The 25,705-nt window shown below is 35.8% G+C and overlaps 2 protein-coding genes across 2 annotated transcripts in view; both read right to left on the reverse strand.

The window, feature by feature from the left end:
- The window catches only part of LOC134742361 (patched domain-containing protein 3), a 58,460-nt gene extending 38,759 nt beyond the window's left edge, over positions 1-19,701 (reverse strand). The window contains exons 1-2 of the mRNA XM_063675445.1: positions 19,668-19,701; positions 19,266-19,371 (exon numbers count right to left, since the gene is read on the reverse strand). The gene's annotated coding sequence lies outside the window, so the exon portion shown is untranslated. The remainder of the gene's footprint in view (positions 1-19,265; positions 19,372-19,667) is intronic.
- On the reverse strand, positions 12,364-17,894 carry LOC134742327 (uncharacterized). Its single transcript, XM_063675376.1, has 2 exons — positions 17,237-17,894; positions 12,364-12,428 (listed from the first exon to the last, which is right to left on the reverse strand). The coding sequence occupies exons 1-2, from the start codon at positions 17,892-17,894 to the stop codon at positions 12,364-12,366; spliced, it is 723 nt and encodes a 240-aa protein (XP_063531446.1).
- Positions 19,702-25,705: the final 6,004 nt, after the last annotated feature.

Here is a 25,705-nt window from a genome sequence, read left to right on the forward strand (position 1 = left end):
TAAATATGATGATGATGATGATTGTTTCATGTCCTAATGTGACAGGTTATTCAGTGCGTGGGGTATTAAAGGGGATCGAAAATTTTATTATTTTTGCGCTACGACGCACGGCCCAGAAGAGCCCTATAAAGTTTTTTCTTTTTTTTTTTTCAAATATTAATTAGGGGTTCCTTAAAGGGGAACGAAAATTTTATTATTTTTGCGCTACGACACACGGTTTAGGAGATACAGCCCTATAAAGACTATTATAATACCATATATACATTAAAATTAAAAAAAACTTCCCGGCCTAGGCCTTCTATTTTGTATGAAATTCTGATGAAATTCGTATATATTTAGTAGGGTAGTTAAATAACACAGAGTAAAATATTTATATAATTAGATTTGTTCCCAAAGTTGTAGGATCTAATAATATTTGAAACATTAAATGTAAAGCTACCAAAAAGGGAGATGACTGTACCTACACAGGAAATTATGTTTTTTTTACAAACCCATATCGTGTAGTGCGGAAGGCTGTATTATATGTTATCTGTATTCGATCTGTCATTGAGTGGGTCGTCGCGTGGAGATCCGAAACACGCAGATCTAAGCGGCCGTAAAATTAGGCTGCGCGAATTACATATACATATTGATGGACATTTTGTATATTTATTCGTGTAAATAATATCATGTTTATTCCGAAAGCGGTGTTTGCTGAATGAATGATTTCACCGGAAATGATGCCGCCGTTTGAATTTATATTTTGTACATTATTTATGTGGTATTTAAAATCATCATCATTCATCATCAAATCAAAAATAATTTTCTAGATAGGTTTTCTTCTTTCGAATTTTTAAAAGATACAATACAAATACTCTTTACAGTACATCTGGTGCTACATTACGACACCGGTGCTATAATAAGCACATTACGTAACTACACGAAAATTAAAATGGCCATATGTACTGTAAAAGGTTGTACGATACACGTGCGAATAAATACTTAATTCGCAACTCGTGTCGATTTAAAACACTCCTTTCGGTCGTGTTTTAAAATTCGCCACTCGTTGCGAATTTCCTATTTTTCGCAGTTGCACTCGTAAATCGTAAATAACTATTTTGCACACCTCAATACAGAAAATAATTAAATAGGTACAATGAATAGAGCAACTCAAGAAGAGGTACACAACAGGCGGTCTAATCGCTCAAAGTAAGAGTTAATAAATTTGTCATGTCAGTAAGATACTACTAAATCAATGTAGGTAGCTTTAGTTACATATAACACCTATACATTTCCAACTGTTATATTCATGCATAGAGTTAGTATTCTTTTAAAATATATACTACTCTGTCCAAAATCTTCAGGACTAAACGATTAAAAATGATTAGAATGTTACATCCTTATTATGTAAAATTCGTTAAACTTAATATGTAAAATTCGTTAGGTTCTTAATCCTGCCCCTATTTGAATACCAACTTTATCCCTTAAGACTTTGTATTTATAATTTAGTATAACGGCACCTCCGATTTAATCCTCATGGCATTGTTCTCTAAGCATCTAAATATGCCTTGAGGTGCTCATTGTATATTGTGTTAGGAGCCTCGGGAGAGAGCATCCTAGACAGGGTTGGCAAGCTGTACTAATGTATCAAGTCGTAACATAGTCTCTGATTGGAAAAAAAAAACAATAGTGACTGGGAGTCTGGTTAATAAGTGTAAGTTTTCTTAAAAATGAACCCTTTTTAGGGTTCCGTACCACAAAAGGAAAAAACGGAACCCTTATAGGATCACTCGTGCGTCTGTCTGTCTGTCTGTCCGTCTGTCACAGCTTATTTTCTCCGAAACTACTGGACTAATTAAGTTGAAATTTGGTATACATATGTAAGTTTGTGACCCAAAGATGGACAGGTAACGTAAACAAATGAATTTTAAACATGGGGGCCAATTTTGAGGGGTAAATGAGATAATTAAAAAATAAAGTTTTTCAAACTATATCGTGTTATATATCAAATGAAAGAGCTCAATGTGCTAATCTCAAATATATTTTTTTATAATTTTAGGATAAACAATTTAGAAGTTATTCAAGAAAATAGGCAAAAAATGACGATTCCCCCTTTATCTCCGAAACTACTGGGTCTAAAATTTTGAAAAAAATACACAAAATAGATCTTTACCTATAGATTACAGGAAAACCTATTAGAAACTGCAGTCAACACGCTTGTCGGACTTAATTACTTAGTTTTTGACCCGACCCCTACGGGTTTTTTAAAGACATTTCACTCACGTTTCACATACAAAATACATTCTTTAAATTGTGTAATGTACGGAACCCTTGGAACGCGAGTCCGACTCGCACTTGACCGGTTTTTATTATAACAGTACGTACCGCCAAATGTTTAACATTTAAATCTCATTAAAATCCACACACTGAACAATGTATAAAAACCGATTCGCAAGACCGAAAGTGATCCCATAGGTGTTCCGTGAACAAAGTTTTGTACGGAGCAATAAAAATCATAAGTTATTTCATAGTATCAGGCGACAGGTCTCACAATTTACAAATGACCAAATGAAAATTATTATAAGAGCGTAAATTTTTAAACTAAATTTCTAACTAGCCATATAAAATGTTCCTTCTGGTAACCCTGATCCTAGAAACCTTTGAATGGGAACGAACCAGAATCGAGATCTTTCGCGTCTTCCGACAGCGCTGCAGCCATGATTTATTTATTGACTCATTAAATATTAATGCGGTTGCATAATAAGAAGATTATAGTAGAATTAACAAAAACTTTAATGGCGACCTTAACCAAATCGTTAAATCAAAGGACGGGCTTGCTTGTTAGAAAATACATTTTAATATTAAGTTAGAATCATCGTATGTATTGACTATTGAGACGTGAAACGCCGTCATAAAACTCGAAATAATAACTTGTTTAGAGTCTTATCATTGACTTTATTATAAGACACACACATGTATTATAAGAGGTCAATAGATTTTACGTAACTTAACATATGTTTTGCAAAGTAATCATTTCATAGCCGAGTTTATAACAAGTTAATACTGTTTCTGATTACCGCGGGTAATTATAGGTACTCATGAAATAAAACAATTTAAATGGATTATTGATATATTGGAAATAAATATGTAACAAGTTTTAGTTAGGGTAAACCCTCCAGTGAATGAACACCCCCCAGTGAATGAACAAATTCACGTTTTTTTTCTAAAATAAGAAATATAGCAATTTCTATCACTTGTCGTATTTTTTTTCTTATAAACAACTTTATTTCCTATGCAAAGGCAACCCGTCATAAATTTATTTTCAACCAGTTGGAATGTGACTGGCGTTTGAAGTTTACGTGTTTCTAGTTTTGAAGTTTTGTATGGAAAAATTAGATCCCAGATAAGAACAGTGTACATTTAGAGCAACATATGAAGTGCTTATTTAATGTTTACCTGTACAAAGTTTAGTTATTTGGATAGATTAAGAGTTAAACCTTCTATAAATGCACACTTTATCGGCGTATTATGCGATTAAGTCTTTATTTTTTAGAATTCCATTACTGGCTTATCAAATGTTCTGAAACCAGTAAATGAGCGGTGTGTTCATTCACTGGTGTCCTCTAGATTTCATTTTTTTCTAAATTTATATGTAAACGAAATGGTATTGAGTTTGTTTTTGTGATTCTGCATAGAAAACGATTCTGATTCATTCAGCCAGTATTGGAACAAACCAAATTTCTAGATTTTTCTTAGTCCATTTACTAGATTTTTCATGCCTATGTATGAACAGTACAAAATTTGGATTGTTCATTCATTGGGTTTCTACTAATTCTATGTATGAACAATGTAACCATGAACAACGGAATGAAAAGTCTATTATTTTAAGCATTATTTGCTGAGCCGGACCTTTTTTCATCAAAATATGCACGTTGTTTCTTGTTTTAAATATTGATTCTCTTTTTCTTATTAATATGTAGCAGATTTCTGTGTTATTGGTGAATAACTATGATTTTATTACATTCTTATATATTTAATATCAAATAGAGGGGATAAAAAGATATGAACGATTTCGCTATACTTACTAGAATTGAGCTGGAAACGGGTTTTGTGTTTAAAATGTCGTTTTATGCTGATTAAAAAGACCGAAATTATGTTCATTCACTGGATTTTGCGGTGTTCATTCACTAGTTTTCCTGTTCATTCATTAGGTTTTTGGGTACGTTTTGATAAATAATGTTATAACTCAAAAACTATGAAAGTAATAAAAAATCGCAGAAATTACTTTCTTAATTATTAAATGAGGATTGATTAAATTGCAATTAATTATTCAAATTATTAATGAATGCTGAGAAATTATTTTTCAAACTTGGATAATTGCTTAAGTGTTCATTCACTGGAGGTCTTACCCTATATGTAGAGACTATGTATAAATTTAGTAAAATTATATAATTAACTATATATATCCTGCGATAATAAATGCGATGTCGGAGTGCATCTCCATACAAGAATGGATGGGAAGCTATTCAACATTAACCTCCTGAAATCAACTAGGAAGCGGTATGATGTGTTAGCCCGGGAACTGCTGTATGCTGATGATGCTGCACTCATCGCCAACTCAGAAGAAGAACTGCAAGAGCTGATTAACAGGTTTAGCCATGCATGCCGATGTTTTTCAATGAGCGTGAACACCAAGAAAAATGTAATAATGGTTCAGGGCACCAATATACCAACAGCAATCGCCCTCGATCAAGTACCGCTTCAGTCTGTCGATCATTTCTGTTACCTCGGATCCACCACGACATCAAATCTCTGCAACAACAGGGAGATAGATACTCGAATTGGAAGGGCTGCAACAACTTTCGGCAAACTCTCTAAACGAGTTTGGACTAACAACCGACTCACCATGTAGTGGACATTGGTTCACGTTGGTTCACGTTTATCAAGCCTATGTCCTTAGCATCCTGCTGTACGCTTCAGAAACGTGGACCACCTACTCCAAGCAAGAGCGTCGCCTAAACGCATTTCACATGCGTTGTCTCCGAATCATATTAGGAGTAACTTGGAGGGATCGAGTAACAAACGAAGCTGTTTTTTCTAAAACCAATTGCTACAGCATAACGGCTATGCTGAAACAGAGACGACTCCGTTGGCTGGGACACGTTCATAGAATGGACTCTGACAGATTGCCACGTGAAGTCATGCTCGGACAGATTGCCGAAGCTAAGAGACCGGTTGGTCGCCCCGTTCTCCGCTTCAAGGATTCATGTAAGCGCGACATGAATGGCTTCAGCATTCCAACTAACCGTTGGGAGGAACGCGCGGAGATGAGACCCGAGTGGCGTCGTAACCTGCGGGAAGGCATGGCAAAGCACGACGAGCTCTGGTTGGATCACCTTAACCAGAAACGAATTCGCAGAGCTGCTGGACCACCCCAGGAGTCAAGACACATCTGTGATCGGTGCGGCAAGAAATGCCGATCAGCCATTGGTCTTTACAGTCACCGCAGTCGATGTAGACTGTAGACATCTCCTCAAATACCTCTAGTCGCTGCAACTATCATCTGTAAAGATGCTGTGGCCAATGATATCCTACAATATCTGTAGGTACCTGATTATTAAGTAACCATGACACTGTGTATAGAAAACAACAGAGAAATTGCTGTGGATACATCTAATCACTACATATGAAAGAAACCTTTAAACGTCTCCAATCTGCACCTGGCTAGCATGGGGTCTATACCAATCTATCTCGTTCATAAGAAATTGCCTGTGCCTCTCCTATATATTATACTACTCTTTGCTGTACCTTCGACAAATATAGGCTGACGACAAAAACAATTACATCGAACGTTTAAACCTCGCTAGCTACTAGCTAGTACCTTCAACTCGCCGACCTATTATGCCCAAACAAGTAATACGTCAACGACCGAAACACTGTAGGTAACCATCCTTGATAAGTTCGAATACCTTATCCGACTCGATCGATGCGCAAATTACTAACCTAGGCATACCGTCCCATAATTACTTCCGAGTAGTTCCGAGCTTCCGTCATGAAAATATCACTCGTAATTCCCCCGGACAATTATGGAGTTCCATCAATCGATTATAATCTCTGAGACAATGGAATAAAGCTCATGCAGATGTCGCAATCATGGTCTAATAATCACCTTCGCCTTGGGCTCATCGATAAAAGAAAGATAAATGTGGTATTTTCGGAACTGGGAAATAATTAAACTTTCATATTTAAAAAAGAATTCTTCAATTGTTGGGAGGTCAATCGCCTCGTCAAAATAATTAATTCTTTATCCATGTCTTGTTTTTATGCTTTGCCTTTTTTCTGACTGTTCAATGTATGTACCTATTTATGCTTCCATTTTGGACCTAAGTATCACTTCGCTAAGTAGGTTTCTAAGATTAATGGTATACTTAATAATTTATTCCATAAATGTACATTTGTGTAGGTATACTATCTGTTTAAAACTTGTTTTTTAAATGATTACTGCAAGGCAAACGTGGTTGAGGCCCTTCGTATCTATGTAGGTACTCGACAGTATGTTATGTTTGGTCGTAAATTATCATCATCAATGCGTGTTTTGGGCGGACCTCATACAATATAATTATTTTATTAATTTATATCTATTTTTACGCAAAAATGTAGCAGTAGATTTCTTAAAATTAAAATGTGGTTTGATACACCATCAAAAAATATATTAAGATATTTATATAGGAATAAAAATATGACCGTATCTGAAAACTGAATGGTATTAAGGTTGAACAAGGTTAAAATAATATTGTTTAACTCATAAAGAGCCAGCCGTCCTGTTCAATAATGACAATGAAAACGATTACAAATTACAACATAGAATGGTGTGATTATAAAAACTTACAAGTAGGTACTACAGTAGTCTCGCTAATGCTGGTCCCTGTAATCCGGACGGTCTTGGCGCGGCGCGGGGCACTGTCTCATTGGGTTGGAAAAAAAAGGACTGATAGTCCCGAAATTATATTTCTTCCACGACAAAGAGATCGTGTCTTCAAAATGAAAATGTGAAACAAAAGTGTATTTTCATACTTTCATTAAAATAATATTTTCATAAATACATAAATTTATCTTTAGTTTATTTACTAACTAGCGACCCTCCCCGGCTTCGCACAGGTTACACAAAATCACTCTATTGATAGGTGCAAACCGCATAAAAATCCGTTCAGTAGTTTTTGAGTTTATCGCTAACATACATAGACACAGACAGACGCGGCGGGGGACTGTTTTATAAAGTGTAGTGATAAAGTAATATGTATAGGTGATACCATTTATACCATACACATGGTTTATATGGCACCTATTAGCATAAAACAATTGCAGATGATAGACAGTCCGTAAACTCTAAAATCCATCAACGGCCGGTTTCTTGCCTGTCCGGATTAGCGAATTTCTACTATATTTCGTATTTGATTTTGCTTTAGAACAAGTCCAAAGTAAAGTTCCCACTATCGATTATAGGGCTGTAACGGAACTGCTCTCAATTAACCTTGGTCCAAGTCAATCAGTTTTCGAAACCAATCAGTTGGCAGCGCGCGTCTTAATAAGTTAACGTCACTGTTATACAAGAAAACGTGACCAGCTCACAAATGAGCACGTATATAAAAGGTTCCATAGGACTTCAATGGGGACACATACAGGCATGGATTAATTGGCATTGTGGGTTACATTGGGTACTTTTAATGCTTTGAAATTTAGGTTTCATTTCATTTCTATAAAATTGTATGAAGAAGATCGCACGTTAACAAAAAAATAACAGTCTACAACAGAGAATCACAAATAAATATATTATATATAATATTTAAGTTGTAAAAATTCACATGCAGATACATTGCTTATTTAGACAATCTTATTCGATTGTTTCGACTAGTATTGTTTTGTATTATGTAACTATTTACTAAATTTATTTATTATTTATTCACAGTATTTGATCAAAGTATTTTTGTTGGGCATAGAATCATTAAACAAGTCGAGTGCGTTCAATTGTATGGGTATTTCAATTGGTTAATACCTAAATTATATATGCTTGGAAATATTATTTAATTATTATGCGCTCATACGGCACCAAGATCTTCTTACCCGTTTGTTCGGTGACTTTCAAATTTCTAACAGGTACGTACGATAACAACAATAGGTTATAAATAAGGACCAACACACGGCTGCCAGCTGTAAGAGGTACACAACCTTTTGCCGACTTTGACTTCTTTTCTCCTTTCAAAGCAGGTAGAGGTTTTTATAAAAGACTAGCAGGTATAGCAATCGTAATAGCGTTGGCCGATTTGTATATGTATTTAATGGTTGTTTTTGAATGGAAATAAACTAGTTTTGCCTATATACTGTACTGACATTTTTGTTTGGCAAAGTCCGGTTACAGATAACTGCACTAGGATACCTAATTGTTTAAGCTTGGATTAATAAGGTAAACCAAGCTACAATAATTACATATTTGTTAAACACGGTTAAAATGCTACAAGATTTTAGTCCCTCATTTTGGTATACGTACATCATGACTATTCAACTTTTATGCTTAAATAAATAATCCTTAGGTACAAGCTTTTTTCCGTAGGTAGGTACAAGTTTTTTTTTTTTATCAAAGCGATACATTATAAAGTAGGAATAAATTATATGAATAATTGTAGTTCCATAAAAGACAAAAATGAAAATAATAGAAATTCATCGTGCAGACTTGCGAAAACAGTTAGGGGGAATACAATTTTTGAATTGGTAATTCAGTTATCCGTTCAATTTCGTCATGACCCGGAGGCGTAATCTGATTGTAATAACGGGTGATAAATTTCTTCTCTGAACACTTGGTTTTATTATGAATACGGTCTGTGAGCGTTAAAATTTCTTCAGCCAGAAATGTCACTTTTGACACTGACAGATATAATTCATAACCATTTTTTATTATCAGAATACGCCTCCTGTGCGCGCTTTTCCTCTTTTGCTTACCCGTTTAAAGCGAGACACGAGTTGCGCCAATTAAGCGAGGCTGTATTTTTGTTTGCCACTGATATTGTATGAAATAAAAGGCTTGAGATAAGTGATAAGTATGACGCCTACCATGTCAATTATTCCAAGCAACTCGTAGCTGAACTTACTTCGCAATTTGCACTTTTGCGTATGCATGCTTCGGTACGCTGCTTGCGATACCACTTATGCAACAACTTGTAATCTTAATATGACGTTAAAATGATATAAAACTGAGCTTCGGCGAATTATTGTGCAGTTTATTCGTGAATGGATTGCTCCCGTCATGGACTACTGAATGAGTTTTATGCTGTGTCAGCGCAAGAAACTAAACTATTTAGAGTGCTGAAAGGGGAACATAAATCTGAAATACTTATAGGTGTATTTTGTAAGCTGCTACTGGATTAAGTACACTGTAAACTGAGCACTTTCATTTGATACCAAACTCGAACATACTTTCCTGCAAATAAGATGACCAGAATTGCAAGACCCCTCACAAATAGCTTTTTGGCCTTCTACGCTCTTCTAGCTCCATAACCCCTTGATCGACCCTGCTCATAATATTATGACTAAAATATGTATAATGCCTTCATGTGACACGTTTACCGAATTTCATTTAAATTAGAACAAATTTACTTAAGTTGTCCATCAAACTATCCTCTGATAGTTCAGCTTAAAAACATCCAAATGCCGGGACGTGCCCCTAGCCAGCCGTGTGTTCCAAGTTGAATGTAAGAACTTCACTTCCCTTCGGTCGCTCGTTCGTAAACAAAACTTTTTGTTTCACCGATACGGCGAAAAATATGAAAAGTAGAGTAGTAGCTTTTATGTACTGACTATTGCTATTTAACGTAATTATTAAACGTTTTATAACGGATGTATGGACTCTAATCAAATATGCTTTAAACATTCCTTTTATACATATTCATCATTACTGTTGTGTTGAAATACATACGTAAATAATGCATACGTTACGTAAATATCTAGGAAAATAGTATTTAATTTGGTATTTACCTACGTATTGTTTCTGTTGCAGCTAACCTTCAAAAATACATATATTGAAATTGAAAATCAAGTAGGAGTGAAGTCTTACGTTATTATTATTGTCGAATAATACAAGTTACAAAGTCACGCATTACAAAACTGAAATGTTGTCTCGTTATTCAATCACAATAGCTTGAATCAGTATACCAAATTGATCAGATGTTAATTTTGTTAGTAGAAATCTGATCGTATGGATAAAAAGCAACAATCTTATTAAGTATAGAGGTAGGGCAAAAAGTTACTTCTGGTCGGATATGGATGAAAGTAAGTCAAGATTGCTTCGTTACTTAATCAATTTTTGCATAACACACTATCAGCTGACACTGGTCTACTGCCAGATACTTTTTTATTCACACGTAACAATAATCGTAGCGACTTTTAAGTAAAAATATGAATGGTGTTGTAAAAAAAGCCGGGAAGAAGAGCAAAAGATTCTTTTGGGAATACGCTAAGATGAGAGTAGTGCGTTGTGCCTGCTAGTTCGACGTTGCTAAAGATATTTAGTCTTCATTTCTATTTGATTCATCAGAGTGACTGATTCTGGTTAATTTGGTTAACATAGTGACTTTGACTTTGACTATATATCGCAAATGATTTAAGAGGCTTGCGACTCTAGCCGAATTATATATATATTTTTTTATTTTATAAAAATAACATTTAATTTGTAGTTTGTCTAAAACTGACATATTCATAATTCAAGGATAGCAATGTCTATATTTACTTAATTAAGTATATTAATAGGCTAAATTAATTAGTAGTTTGTTAAATAGCTAGTGATTACCGAGTCACATTAACGTTTATCAACGTTTTATAAACAAAGAAACCTAGTTCCATGACTCGTGTTCTATTTCAATACTTATACTAATTAGTCACTTAATTATATTATAAGTAGAACACGATTATATTGTTATTAATAAGCACGCTAGCGTTTGTAAAATACGTAACATGGTTCAGTAAAATACTAACATAAGAATTTAAAAGTCTTCTCGTTATGATGACATGATGACTAAAAGAAAACGAATGCAATATGTGCGAGCAGTATGCAGTATTCATCCCTTTCTCACAAAGATTATTTATAGAGGTAACTGTACCTATACCTATACATATAGATTATTGAAATGTAACATGTTTAAAATGTCAAAGTAACAAACGACTAAGGTCAATGTGGAGAAAATAAAATTTTTGGTTGGGAAGACCGTCATAGGGCAAGAACTCTCGTATTTGTATACTTGATTCACTCAGACACACAGTCAGAAAGGAAAAGCCTTTCTATAAGTGGATTATGTGTACATACGCAAGAGTTAGAAGCCAGAAAGAGCTTGTAGACGGTCTTACCTACTATACGGTCTTCTTCACATTCACCTTGCGTTAAACTTACAACACGGTTAAAACACGAGCTGAATTGAACATTTAATAATCATTAGCAAAATCTGTAAAAATTCATCATTACGAAATTGTTTTAGGGATTGAAAGCTTATGTTTTTTTTCTTACGTAGTTCAAATAGCCTCATCCTACCAGCTAAACACATGCGACAAGTCTCGGTTCCTAAAATACATCATTGTTATATGTTCATCTTCACTGTTAAGATTCGCATAAATTATTATTAATAAGTATACAATTTAATGTTAATACCAACAAGAAATCACCGATAATTAACAGCATCGAATAGATAATGTTCGGCATTTGATTGGCCATCATTAGCCAAGAATGAGGATCTCAATAGTTTATAAAGTAATTAAAAATCTGCCGCATAAATCAGTCAGATTGTCCTTTGTTTTTTTACTAATTAGGTAATATTTTTTTGTTCTCGTCTGCTCGTTTGCTAACTAACAGTACTGTAGCGTCTGTCGTCGTCCGCTATCTGTCGAGAACTAGTCGTCCACTGGTCTTGTTGGCTGTCATGTCTAATTTTGAATTTAGATGTCGGTCGTTCCAATATTCCAAATATTATGTATGTTAGTCAGCCAGTCAGTCAGTCGGTCTATGTCAGGTCGCCACGGAGGTTAGAAGCCCCGACAAGTACATATTTCATAAAAAAAACTGTAGATAACTAAAGGGTCCCTACAAATATTTATATTTTGACTTAACAACAAAGGAAAACATCATGAAGAAGCCTAACATTTCTGTCCATACCGTAAAACCCCACAACTATAGTCAAGTACCACAACTGTGGTCCACAAAATTAATATGTAACCAATGTAATTTTTGGATTTGTCTAAGTTTTATCTTCCATTTTTATGAATATCTTGCCATAAAAATACGATATTCGAATAAAAGTCACACCTGAACGAAGATATTTGAGTTAGTTTTGGACCAAAGTTTTGAGCTTATGGAGTATAGTTGGGTGCTTTTACGGTACCAACTTTGTGCTCGTACTTTGTGATGTGATGTCCTAAACGCAAGATGCCACAAATCGGACGAACTTAGGGTAGGATTATGATCAATGAAGGTAGAGTAGATCATTTCTTTGTATATGTTGTAGTTTCTTTTTTCATAAGTATATCATTTGTCGTCAGTTTATATACTATTTAAATGTCTTACTGCTGGGTAATCTGGCGGTAATCATCAGGTGATCCGTCTGCTCGTTTGCCTCCTATTTCATAAAAAAAAATATGTGCCCAGCAGTAAGACATATAAATAGTATATAAACTGACGACAAATGATATACTTATGAAAAAAGAAACTACAACATTTGTCTGACTAAATACAAGATAATGTAACGCTACAAGCTCATAACAATCGATAAGATTAGTGCATCAAACGCGTCATTAGACTGTTTCTTATAATTACGTAAAAGGCGCGCTAATAGGTTAGCATAATGGCTGCAGTTTCAATCCCACCAGCTTTCTATAATACGAGATTAATTCATGCGCTCTATGTAACAGAGTTTTTTTGTAAAGTAGGTGTTTTTAAGTTATCTCAATAAATCTTATGTTGTTAACTGAACTATAACTATTTATACCTACTTGTTTGTTTGTATTATTTTGATAATAGACGAAGACGGCTTTAGAAGTTTAGATTAGGTATTTGTTTAGATTAGTAGGTATTGTAAGCTCCAATGTATGGGCACCTATAAAATATATGATTGAGTCAAATATTGACATAGTAACACTTATAGTTAGTAATAGTATCGTAAGTTCTAAATGACCTATTGTCAAGTGTCAGTCCAAGCTAAAGTTCGCAGTACATGCATTATTTATTATTAGACAGGAATTTAGTGGCAATAGAGCCCAAGGCGCTAGTAATGATGCCAGACCGTATATTGTGATAGCGCATGCAGCGTGGAAAAGCCGATAGTTCAGACAAACCATTATAAGTTCGCTGTCTAATAACCTAGTGGTTAAGAAAATTGTAAATACATAAATCGGTCGCATTATATACAGATATTGACAGAAAATGCGATGCCTAAACTATTGAAGGTAGTCCCTAAATTTTTTCTAAACTCCATTAGAAATAATCTTTGGAAATTCAATTGGTACTAATATTCATAGGGTAAGATACTGAAAACGGACGAAGTCGCGGGCGGGAGCTAGTTATTTATGCGTGCATACTACGAAGAGAAAAACCGTTATCTCATGGATACAATCTTTGACAATGAGAATGTCCTGTATGAGTAATGTGATGCATACATAAAATATTAATGCTAAGATATAAAAGAAAACATATTCAGTGCGAAACCATCATGGCGTTTTTTAATTTTAGCTACCCTCTTCTTGATTTCTTTACGAACCAGTCAGTGGCAGTTTATTGACATTCCTAAGTAGGTACATTGTATGTTCTTAAGTGTATTAATTCTCTGGAGTTAGATTTATGATTTCTCTATATTTGTTACTGTACTTATATAATGCCAAACGATTACATTGCCTTTATACTTGAGCCTAGAGTCGGACCACGCTAAGTTTTCATACCAAGTAAGTGCTACGTCAATGGAGCCTATTAGGGATATGTATGCATTATTACTGACAAGTTTGTACAAAGTTAGAGTGGTCAGTGCCTACGCTCGGTAGACTATTGGAACAACATACAACACAAGTGCGCAAGCGCGTACGCTGCGCAAGAGCGTTGCGAATGTTCGAGAGTGGCATCCACAATCCTGGCTGCAACGAATTAGGCGTAATGCCACCCGATATTGTGAAAAAATAATTACTGCAATAATCTAGGTTTTCAAGTAGATTGTGAGAGCATATTAACATTTAGAAATCTTTTACAATCTTTAGGAAGACTGGTTAGTAATAATGAGTATTTGTGCAATCATCGAGTTTCATATAGCGTAATAAGTGAAAACATTGTGCGGATATACTTGCATACATTTACAAAGAACATCAAGTCTAAAATAAAGATATTTAACTTGATTTTATCCAATTTAGCTGACAGGGAATAAACTACATAATACTCATGCTTCTCCATTAATATCTTAGTAATACTGCTCAAAATGCATAGAAGTCCAAATATGGTACATCACAGTAATGCTTTCGTCACGCTAGGATGATAAATGCAAACAGAAAGAAACGTATTCAGAATAGAACAATAGAGGAAGAAGGATTTCCTCTTTAAACGTATTTAAACATTATATTCGGCTTATCCTTGCTTTGTCAACTGAACAAACTAAATCTTTGAGGCAGTTAGATATTGAGCTACCTACCTATTGCTACCTCTGCTAGTATTGCTAACTCTTCTTTATTGCTACCTCTGCTATGAATAATACAAATGAAATAATACATATGTAAGGAAGAGAAATTTCGATACTTTGAGTACCGTAGTCCTTACAACATGCAATGAAGATTGAAGAGTAGGTACAACGTAATATGTAAGTGGAGTCCGTCTGAGCTAACTTTGCATACATTTGAATAGGAACAAAGTTAGGGAGTGTCATTGTAACCGTAATATTTTCATAGAAATTTGTTATTAATGTTAGATTTGTCATTGCAAATGCTATGCAGAGTTATCTTAGTCTGACTAGTGAATATATTTTAGTTACTTATATAATAAATATAAGAAGAAGACAGAGAAAAAATATTTCAACCAAATAAAAGAAAAGGATTAGGTCGTGTCATACCAGAAGGTTAAGGAGTTGGCAGAAGACCGGACGAGTTGGAGATTGCTCCACCGACAAGAGCACAACTCTTAAATATAAAGAAGAAGATATAATAAATAGAGAATCTTCTAGACTATAACTGTGTTAAGGCAGGAAACGTGTCGTAGAACAAGGGCTCTTGACAGCTGCTATATCTTCATTGAGCCACGCACATTATGTATATTAGATAATTTTAGGACCCGTCGGTCGTTAAACTCGTTAGTTAGTACCTCACTAGTGGCTTCTACCAGTTCTACCACAGGTTAGTATATATATAGATACAATTTGTGGTTTTGGTAAATGCTCTATTTTAGACCTGAAGGCTATGCTTTGTTTTTTTTTTATTAAATTAGATTGAAAGATTCATAGCTTTAACAATATGTTTCGTATTTATATATGTATTAGAGTATAAGTGTTTTGAATGATTCACGGTTAGTTTCACTAGACTTATATTGACCGGGATATAGAGCATGATTACCTTTTGTATTGTTTATGAGCTCCCTCCCGCTGAGCTGGGTCTATATCCCAGTCAATATAAGTTTATGAACATAAGTATTTTTATCTTTTCTTATTTCGCCAATTTGTCTGCTTAGCCTTAAGGGTCCCGGCAAGCTCAGTTCTCCATACAAACGTAGTTACGCTCTCATTTTACGACGAGTAGCTAGTTTGCTCTGAAACTTTGTACTTACAATAGGATAGGGTATATCTATGACTGTAATTAGTTTATGTAACTTCAGATACCATAGTTAAACAAAATCAGCGAATTTTTAGCGCTGTTTAAGTAACCTAGTTCTTACAAAAACCAGAATATCAAAAAAAGTAAAACGTACAGACACAGCAGGTAATGGTAATATTGTACTCACGTATAAAAAATACATCTAGGGCCAAAATCCAGAGAGGAAGATGTCGAGAACGTTTGATGCAACACGAAAATGACGACCAGAGCCAGTCCATGAGGGAGCAGAGGACCTACCGCGAACACTGAAGTTTGCAATTTGCGGGCATCTTACCATTTACTCCAATTAAGGCGTAGTTAAAAAGAAAAATGCCCGCAATTTGCGAATTTCGGTGTTCGTGGTAGGCCCTCAGACAAGCTAAAATCTCGATGGTACCAGGTCAAAATAACTTTGCGCATCCACATATGGAGTTTACTACTACTTATATGTACTTAAATTATATACACTGGTGAAACTACAAAGGCGCCTAGAAAAAAACTACATATTTTATTGTAAACGAAGCGGCAATTAGTAAATTCGTTGATACTTAATAATCTGAGTGACTTCTTATTTTTGTGCGAGGTCATCACTGAATTTCAAGTTAATATTTAAATTAATAAAAAACGCTAATATACATATTAGCGGCTAACTTTGTTTCGTAAAAGTATAGGGAAGTCGTAACTTGACTATAATTTAAATAATATAGGTTATAGGTGTTCGCGGGCTAGGTTTCCGCAACTCGACGTCTTACGATGCGCCTATTTTGCGTGATGGGTTGCCGGCACTACTCCTGCCAACCCAACTCCTCCAAGAAGCCTAGCAGACCCTTGATGTTGCCGACGACTTCTGGGAGAGACCCCGGCGAACCGAGGTATTGTGCCCGGTATTCTGCCACCCCTGGACATTCGAGTATGACGTGGGCGGCTGTCTCTTCTGCCTCCATGCATGCCCTGCAAAGGGGGCTATCTGTAACACGCATGGTTAGTAAGTGTTTGTTTAGTGAGGCGTGGCCAGTTATGGCTCCAGTTAGTAGCCGGAGTTGTGGCCTCTTCAGCAGTCGCAGCCTCCGTGACAGACCTGGGTTGATCGTCGGGAGGGCTTCCTTCGCCTGTCTGCAGGTACCTAGGTTAGTCCAATACTGTTGGTGTTTTACCTTGGTGTTGTGTCGCAGCATGTTCCGGAGCCAGGCATATGGCAGAGGTAGGATTGGCTCCGGTCCTGCCACCTTCAGTTCCGAGCCTCCTCTTGCTAATATGTCGGCTGCATCGTTACCTCGCGAGTTGCTGTGTCCTTTAATCCACTGCAGAGTTACGCTATTGGTGGTACATACCTCTGATAGAGCTTTGTGGCATTCGTAGATTAGCCCTGAGGTCAAAGTATAACTTTGCAGGGCTTGTAATACCGACCGACTATCGGAGAGTATGCGGATGGGGTAGTCCAGTACTTTCCTTGAGACGATTGCGTGTGCTGCCATTATGATGCCCATACATTCTGCCTGGAAGACTGTGTTATGTGCACCAAGTGGTGTCGAGATGTGTATGTTTAGGTCCTCTGAGAATGCCCCAGCGCCAGTGCCTGACCTTGTCTTTGATCCATCCGTGAAGATTCTCAGCTCCCTTGGGTTGAGTCCTTCATGGGGTTCTTCGTGTAATTGTATTTTGTACTTTTTGTCAAAGACGAATTGCCTGGGTATCCTGTCAGTCACCGCCTCAATTAGCGGTTCCTTACCTATGGCCTCGTAGAGGATCTCGGTGTGTGGCACCCTAGGCGGTCTCCAGAGATTAGATTTTTTGAGACGTACCGCCGCAGCTAGCGCTTCCTGTTGTATAAAGAGGTGCAGCGGCGGCAGGCCCAGTAGGGCTTCCAGGGCCGCAGTTGGTGTTGTTCTCATGCAGCCCGTGGCCGCCATACAGGCCAGCCTCTGGAGTCGTTGTAGTCTAGCTTCCACTGTGGATAGTTTGGTGCGTGGCCACCATACTATCGCGCCGTAGCTTATTATTGGTCGTATGATTGCCTGGTAGAGCCATAGAATTATCCTGGGAGTTAGTCCCCAGGTTTTACCAACCATTCTACGACATTGCCAGAATGCGATTGTAGCTTTGTCAATTTTGCTGTTTAAGTGATTGCTCCAATTTAGTTTGCTGTCGAGTATTACCCCTAAATACCTTACCTCTGCAGATAGTTGGAGTTCTGTATTGAACAGTTTGGGAAGGCGGTAGTTTCCCAAATTGCGTTTGTTGGTGAACATAACCAGCTCCGTCTTGCGTGGGTTGACTGTGAGTTCGTTGTTAATGCACCAGCGCTCCACGATGGCTAGTGCAGAGCGGGTAAACGGGTTTAAATAATATTTATGTCAGAATTAGGAGTATCTACTTATATTTTATTTCCTTTACTTATACATATTTCGTCCTCGGTAGGTATTATTGTGGTATATCCAACCACATATTTAAAAATGCGGGTTATTTCGATAATTAGGTAGTTACTTGTCGGTGAAGTTATTGAACCAATTTTTTATTTATTTCTTAAGTCCGTACCGTTTCATTTACATAAAACATGAAATTAATTCAGTTACCTATTATGTGCTTTATTTCATTATTGAAAATCTGCAAGGACTTAGTGCTTTCAATTTGAGTGTGTAACTTATCATCATCATTATTATGTAACAGCCTATATGTCAACTTTTGTTTGATAAAACAAAAACTATGTTTAGACATAATTTTATTTAGGTAGGTAGATATAAGATCCATTATTGATTGAGAAACCGATTTTAGTTAAAATGAAATAAAACTGTAGTTATTCACAAGTGTCGATTGTCTCGAATATTTTTGGTAACGTAACGACGGACATTACGAGTACGAGCCAAAAGTGCCAGATAATTTCCGGTGTACTTTTTTACTGTCGACTTTTTAACCTGAAGCAATTTGGCTTTATTTACCGGAATGTAACCATAATTTATCATCTACTTATTTAATACCTTAGTAGCCTGAAATATATATTTCAAGGTGCTAAGTTAAAACACGAATTTAAAAGGAAACATAACATCTTATGCACCTATTATTATATTTAGACTGCGTTCTCCTTGCCCGCAAGGTCTTGTGTTAAGTGAAAACACCGATTTTCCATTGCGGCCAACATAAGCAGCTAATTTGAAGTATAGATACTATAGATATCGTTCTAGATACCCTTTTCTATGCAACGTCGTGAAAGTGTCGGCCATTGGACGTGTGTTGTAATTACCCTCAAACCAAATTGCAACGTGCAGCGGGTTGACAGCGCGATTGCAACCTGTCCGTTCACATTAAATTTTTGCGGCATTTGCACAATTATTAAAAATATTAAACTACTATTTGTGTATTTTCTTCGTCTACAGATGAATATGTCAAAAGGATTGAAATGACTCCGATATTACCTACGTTTTAGTATAAAACAAAACTTTTACCTTAAATTTTTAAAGGGTTGCTCCACTCGAAAATAAATCCTTCACAAAATATGCGTTCCAAAGCACAATCGCAAGCACCGATGTTATTCACAGATTCACCTCAGCACTGTAAACGAAAACATTTTAAAAGTTTGAAAATGGAATCGGACTCGTTCGGGTTTCGAATGCGCGGGCGCGGCGTAGTGCGACGGTGGCGGTGCGCAGTGTTGTGGCGCTGCGCCGCCCCACTCCGTCTTCTCTACTCAAAAAGTTAACTTAAGATAAGGACCCGACTTCCCGCTGCGAAGGCCCTAAAGGATTTAGCCTCTAGAGTCTATGAACTTTGTTTTTTTCTCTCATTGTCTGGAGGAATTCTCCGTATTTTTATTTTGTGTGTATACTACAACGTACTTACTTACTTACCTGCGATCGTCACGTTGTTTACGGTGCTCCTAAGCTGAGATTGTGCGGTCTGTGATTTTGAAATTTACTACTAAAGCAATTTGTAATGTAATAAAATTTAACTGTTTTTTTTATGATAGGTACTCAATAAAAAATCATTCGCTTTCGGTATATATTTTTCTTCTGCAACATTATGAGGTTATAAATAATACCTCTACCCTCCACCTGTTTTATAAATTTAGTTAATAAACAGAAAATACTGGCATGATTAACATTTTGACAACATAAAATATTTTAACACACAGAAAGGAGCCTCGTCTGCCAACGAACCACTGTGTGGTTTGGCAGAAGAAAATATGTATTTAGTTGTAAGATTTTTGAATAAACTTTTTTTTTTAATTGAAGAAAAAATGGAAAACTTTACACCTCCGGCAGGACTTGCTCCATTAGAACACCGGTCCATAAAATATGTATCGCATCGCGCTACCCCTTTAAAATGTAATTCAACACCTTTAGATAACAATGGGACACTTTAGGGAGAAACAAAGGCGCTGGCTACCATCAGAACCCCGTACGTGACCAACGACCCGCAAGATGCAATCTGATAGTTTATGCTTCCTCTGCCAAGTGCCTGTGCCATGTGGGTGGTTTTGGTTTACGTTTTCGTTTAATTTTTTTTAAACCCTATATTTCTGCAGGTATATGTACTTCACAGCCATAAGTATCGTTAATATCGTTATGGTGAAAATAATTTACAAAATACTCGGAGCCTAAATTGTTCGTTTATATTTAGGTACGGGAAACCGAGTTTATATAGATTTTATCATATTGTTTGATATTGTAATGTTTACTTGTGTACCGGCCTATAAAATAAAAATATTTAGTTAAATGCCAATAGGTACTCCTCGACAAAATATTTATTGACAACATCACAGCTTTCATAAATATCTATTGACTGAAATGAAATCAATTGGTACAAAGTATCTATTTTATCCCAGTTAGATACTTAATTAAGTCCACAACCGATTTTTTACCGGCTGTCTTGTTAAGATAGTCTATTGCTTTTTTAGCGCTACAATCGTCATTTTGCTTCGTTAAGGTGTCATTCAAATCACTTGACGAGTAGGTACCGGTAAGTCGACGACTAGCATATCAGTATTATAACTGCTGTCGGATTATGCATAACTGTTAATTACCTCAGGCTTAGAGATCCCTAAGGCTCTACACAACAGTAGCACATCAAAAAAAGCACAGTTATTAACTTACTATCGGCACAGCAAGCACCTCCACAATGACGCACATTGTCTTTTCATCTTGCCTGTCGCTCAAGTGACTCCAATATGACGCAGCCAAGCCCATCTCACAGTCAAAGTCAAAGTCAATATATTCTTTATTCAAATAGGCTAGTTGTGGGATTGCGATTTGATGCAGCTCTGCAGCAGCTACTAGTATTGCAAGATCCGAAAAAAAAAGCCTTTTTTTCTAGTCCTTTCGAGTTAGTTCAGTAAAATATATGTAAGTAGTTCTCTCGGTTCTAAGTAGAGTTCACATTGCACTGGTCCTTTAGATAAACCTGCGTTGGCGCAACCAATCTGAACACACGGACATTGATGTTGTATAACTGACGGATTGCGCCGGCCACAGTCATCAACCGAGTCAGTGGACGCACAATCGTTACAAGCCGATTACTTCTAGAAGTTAATGGTAGTGGTTAGTGTTATGGAATATGGATGGCTATTATTGTAACTATGTGGCTTTCCATCACAGAAGGGTCCTTATAAGGGGTAAGCCCCGAAAAACGATATTAGAGATAGAAATCAGTAATCATTCAGAGCATTTTTGCCATTCATGTTCTTTTATAAAGTCAGACTATCCAAGAGAATATGAGAGTAAAACTATGACTTATATATTACTATGACTCGCCGTTTCATTAACGAGTAATTTATTGTTTTCAGAAAATATTTTTATTTAAGCATATAACATTAAATTGTTATGGCAGTGGCGACATCGACTACATGACACTTAGTAATAAGTACAGAATTTTTACTATATTACGTTTAGGCTTTATCCCAAAGTGTTGATAAAAATTAAATCCAAAATGACTTTTTACGTGCTTAGTTAAAAAGTTATATGTTTTAACAATGTACTTCCAAAGAAAATATTGTAGAGAATTTTATGGAAAAATATATTATACTTTTCCTAGACATTTTTGTTTTCAGTTTTCATGAAAATTTATAAGAACTAAAAATGGGGATACACAAGTGGGGTTAGGGAGGAAAACAATAACGTCTCGGCGTGTTTCTACTTCTATTCATTCTTATGAATCTAAAAGTTATATCCATGCCAAGTTTTGGTGCTTTCTGCCGGATTGGACCATAGTTGAGGCTAAAGTAACAAGACAAGTATGTACAAATGAGTACTAATCGCGCAAACTTAATACAATACTAGTTATTTTTACTACATATTTTAATTTAACCCGGTTGATCTTTATTGTTTTTAGTAAAACATTCATTATAATCACTTCTTTTTTAACAACTGTGTTTTTAACTTTTTACATCACATAATAAATAATGTGATGGCGTTCAGCCATTGTCATGTCAACAGTGACTGTCAATGGTATTCACGTTCTTATAAGCTGCAATTAAGTAATCGGATAATTGTGGGTCCATCATCATCATCATCATATATTTAAGAGTAAGACACTTGTCGGTGTAGCAATTTCCATGTTAGGCGGTCCTCTGCCTTCTCTTTGACAGCCTGATACGACACGACGTTGAGTTTTTCATGTGTGGGTCCACATCACGAATAATGATCATCGTAATCAAGAACACCAGTTCCTGATTTACAAATAATTTACCTATGTTGCTGCCAGATTGTAAAATTAGTCACTTTATGATCTGTCCGGTAATTTCGTGAAATGGGAACAATTCACGATCAAGCTAGCGAAAAGAAGTGAAGACGAAAGGGGTCGACCACCCCGAAACCGCCTTTCCATACAAACGTAGTCCCGTAGTAGTAACTAGTAGTGATTTTTTTGGATTTTTCATTATTATACAAGTTTATTTATTTATTTATATGAGCCTAGAGTGTCCCACTGCTGGGCAAAGGCCTCCCTCCCCCCTTTCCACAAATTAGCATTTAAAAATTTGTATGAAAACTGTTCTTCGCTCCCAACATTTATAATAATTAAAACAATGAAAAAATCAAACGGTCGGGCCTCTATAACTGAAATACATAAAATTCTGTAAAAATATTTTTCAATATCCAGGGAGGAAAATTTAATGATGACTACGTTTGTATGGATAATTGATCGTTCCCTTTCCTCTTAAATAACTCTATGGAAAGGTTATTATTGTAAACATAAATACTTACTGGGTGCCTACTCATTTTTGTAATTATAAAGAATCGTACTTTACTTAAAAAAACTTCATTATTCGATTTTACGCCACTCTTTACCTACGCCTTCAAGATTCTTCACTTTTGAATCTAAGCACCTAACTTACATAGTTACATACCTATCTACTCGGTCTCAGCAAAGATAGATATAACATATAACTCAAAATATTTATCAGTACGGTTTTTACTCACTATTATTTTTAGTCGCTTTTGGCGAGTGCACGACGAACAACCGCCGCGGACACTCGTGCCTGAGGATGGATTCCCAAAGAATCCGAAACATGTCGCCAAAAGCGACTAAAAATAATAGTGAGTAAAAACCGTACTGATAAATATTTTGAAATATGTCTCACGATAGTTTAAGTGCGAACATATAACTCCGTAATAGATAGATACAGTCTAAGGAAAAAACGTGCCTCGAAAATCAAGAAAATTTGATTCTCGTTCAGAGGGCGCTACTAGTTTTGGCCTACAGTCGTATAGATGGCGTTGACGGTTTCGTTTGTTATTTAACAATTTTAACGCATATCAGTGAAAGAACATGGGTCAAAATCAAAAAAATTATTAATGCAAGTACAAAAAAACATTTATCTATATTTAAATACATTCTATCGTATTTTTATAAATCTTCATTTTTAGTTTTAAAGTGTGTCGACAGATGGCAGTGAATTTACTGGGGTTACAAAATTTACTATGACAGTACCGCTCTAGTATAAGTTACTCTATGGTCTCAGTGACTCTTTTCAGTTTCCCTTATCCCCTCGAGCGGCAAAGCAATATTTTAAATTTTCGTAAAGAAATTAACCGCTGCGGAAATAGTACCTAATGACAAATAAGGTTAATTCAGTAAAAGCACAATAGCGGCGTCCTGACATGATTTTAATGGCAGTTTAACACAAACTTCAATAAAACTTGACCTTCCTACTTACTGAAATTGCTTGGCGACTCCTTGGCTTTGAGATTTCTGCTAATGGGGAAATTGCATCAAACATTTGGCATGCGGGGCCAGTACTCCCACTCTCCAGATAGAGCCGGAATGCTTAGGACTAGACCCACTTGCTATCAAAGATAAAATGGTAATTGCTGTAAGGCGTGACTTTAATTTTTGCTTCGAAAATAGTATGTAATTGTACCTGCTTTAAAGTGATCTTAAATAATTTAAATTAAAACGGGACAATCGCGTGCGCTTACTTTTATTATTTGGCCTGACGTTTCGAACGCAACATTACTTTTTTATTGTGCATGCTGTAGGAAAATGACGCATAATGTATTGTATCATGTCATGTCATGCACCGGCCATAACATGCCTGCAAAATGTTTTGTAGTGTTAATTTATTTTTGTTAGTTTTAATTTGTTTTTAGGTTTATTGTTTAATAGAAACTGTGCATCTTGTATTTACTAGTTAGTGCCTATTATTATTATATTTCTGAAAAGTGTTAAAGTTTCTATGTATATTTTAGTTTACGAACAAAATTTGATTTACATAACACCTTCTACACCTAGTTATGACATAAAAGCTAGAACATTTGCAATGGGGTTTAGCTTTTTGCATCAATTAAAAAAATAATTATGAGAATTGAAATGTCATAAACGTCAATCAGTGTGTTAATTTGTTTCTAACTCATCGACAGCTTTACATTCTGTCCTGCTTCGAATAATCCTAAATTTAAAAATGTAACTACATAACATATATTTATAAAATAACTGCTACTTATCGTGAAAAATGTAAACACATCTTTACGTCCGCTCCATTGGGCATCGTGGCTATTATTTTAATCTAATCGAGCCGAGAGTTGGTGTAACCATAAACTTGCGTCTGGCATAGACTCAGGAACATGCATATGTACTCCTTTGATTCCGTAAAATGTGACTACTTTGCTCCTCACTGGGTAATTGTTCTCCAACAGTTTTGCAAGTTGGTTGGTGGTGGTTGGTGAGTAGAAGTGTTGTCAAAAATAATGAGAATCCGCTAGTTCGGCTTTATAACAAGGGTAATATATGTACTTAGACATTTTTTCCGGCTTGTAAAGCGAAGATGCTATGCGAAAAAAATGATGCGAAGTTGGTTGGTGGTTGGTTGTTTGGTGGTGGTTGGTGAGTAGAAGAGTTTATCCCGGTGGTTGACTGGTAGAGAATGCCTCAAGGCATTAGGCCGGCCTTTTGTACTTTTACTTGTATTTGTGCAATAAACTTTAAAATAAATAAATAAATAAGTTGCATATTTTCAAAATGTTTACTTGTATACATATTTTAGTATTATGTAGATATATATTAATTAATTTTTTAGTTTACGTAGCACAGCAGACACATTTTATAGGCTCTGCGTATATGTAGAGGTATTTACATATCCAGTACATAGTGGCGTGGTCTCAATAATAATATATGCACAGGCGAACAAATTTACAAGTACAATAAGGATATTTTTTTTTCAAATAACTTTTTTCCGTTAGTAAAGTTAAATTTACAAACGGTCATGTTGTTTATAACCACGTATGTTTAAGCGTAGTCGATTTATTCTAGAAAGAAACTAGACCGTGACTAGATCCCGTTTGTATTAAATTTCATAGGAACGCATCTCGGAATGCTACATATATTATTACCAATGGAGCAAAAAGTAGGCGAGCGAGTCCATCCGTTAATAGGTAAAATAAAAATAACTTAT

The sequence above is a fragment of the Cydia strobilella genome, chromosome 6 (assembly GCF_947568885.1).
Source record: "Cydia strobilella chromosome 6, ilCydStro3.1, whole genome shotgun sequence".
Classification (NCBI taxonomy): Eukaryota; Metazoa; Arthropoda; class Insecta; order Lepidoptera; family Tortricidae; genus Cydia; species Cydia strobilella.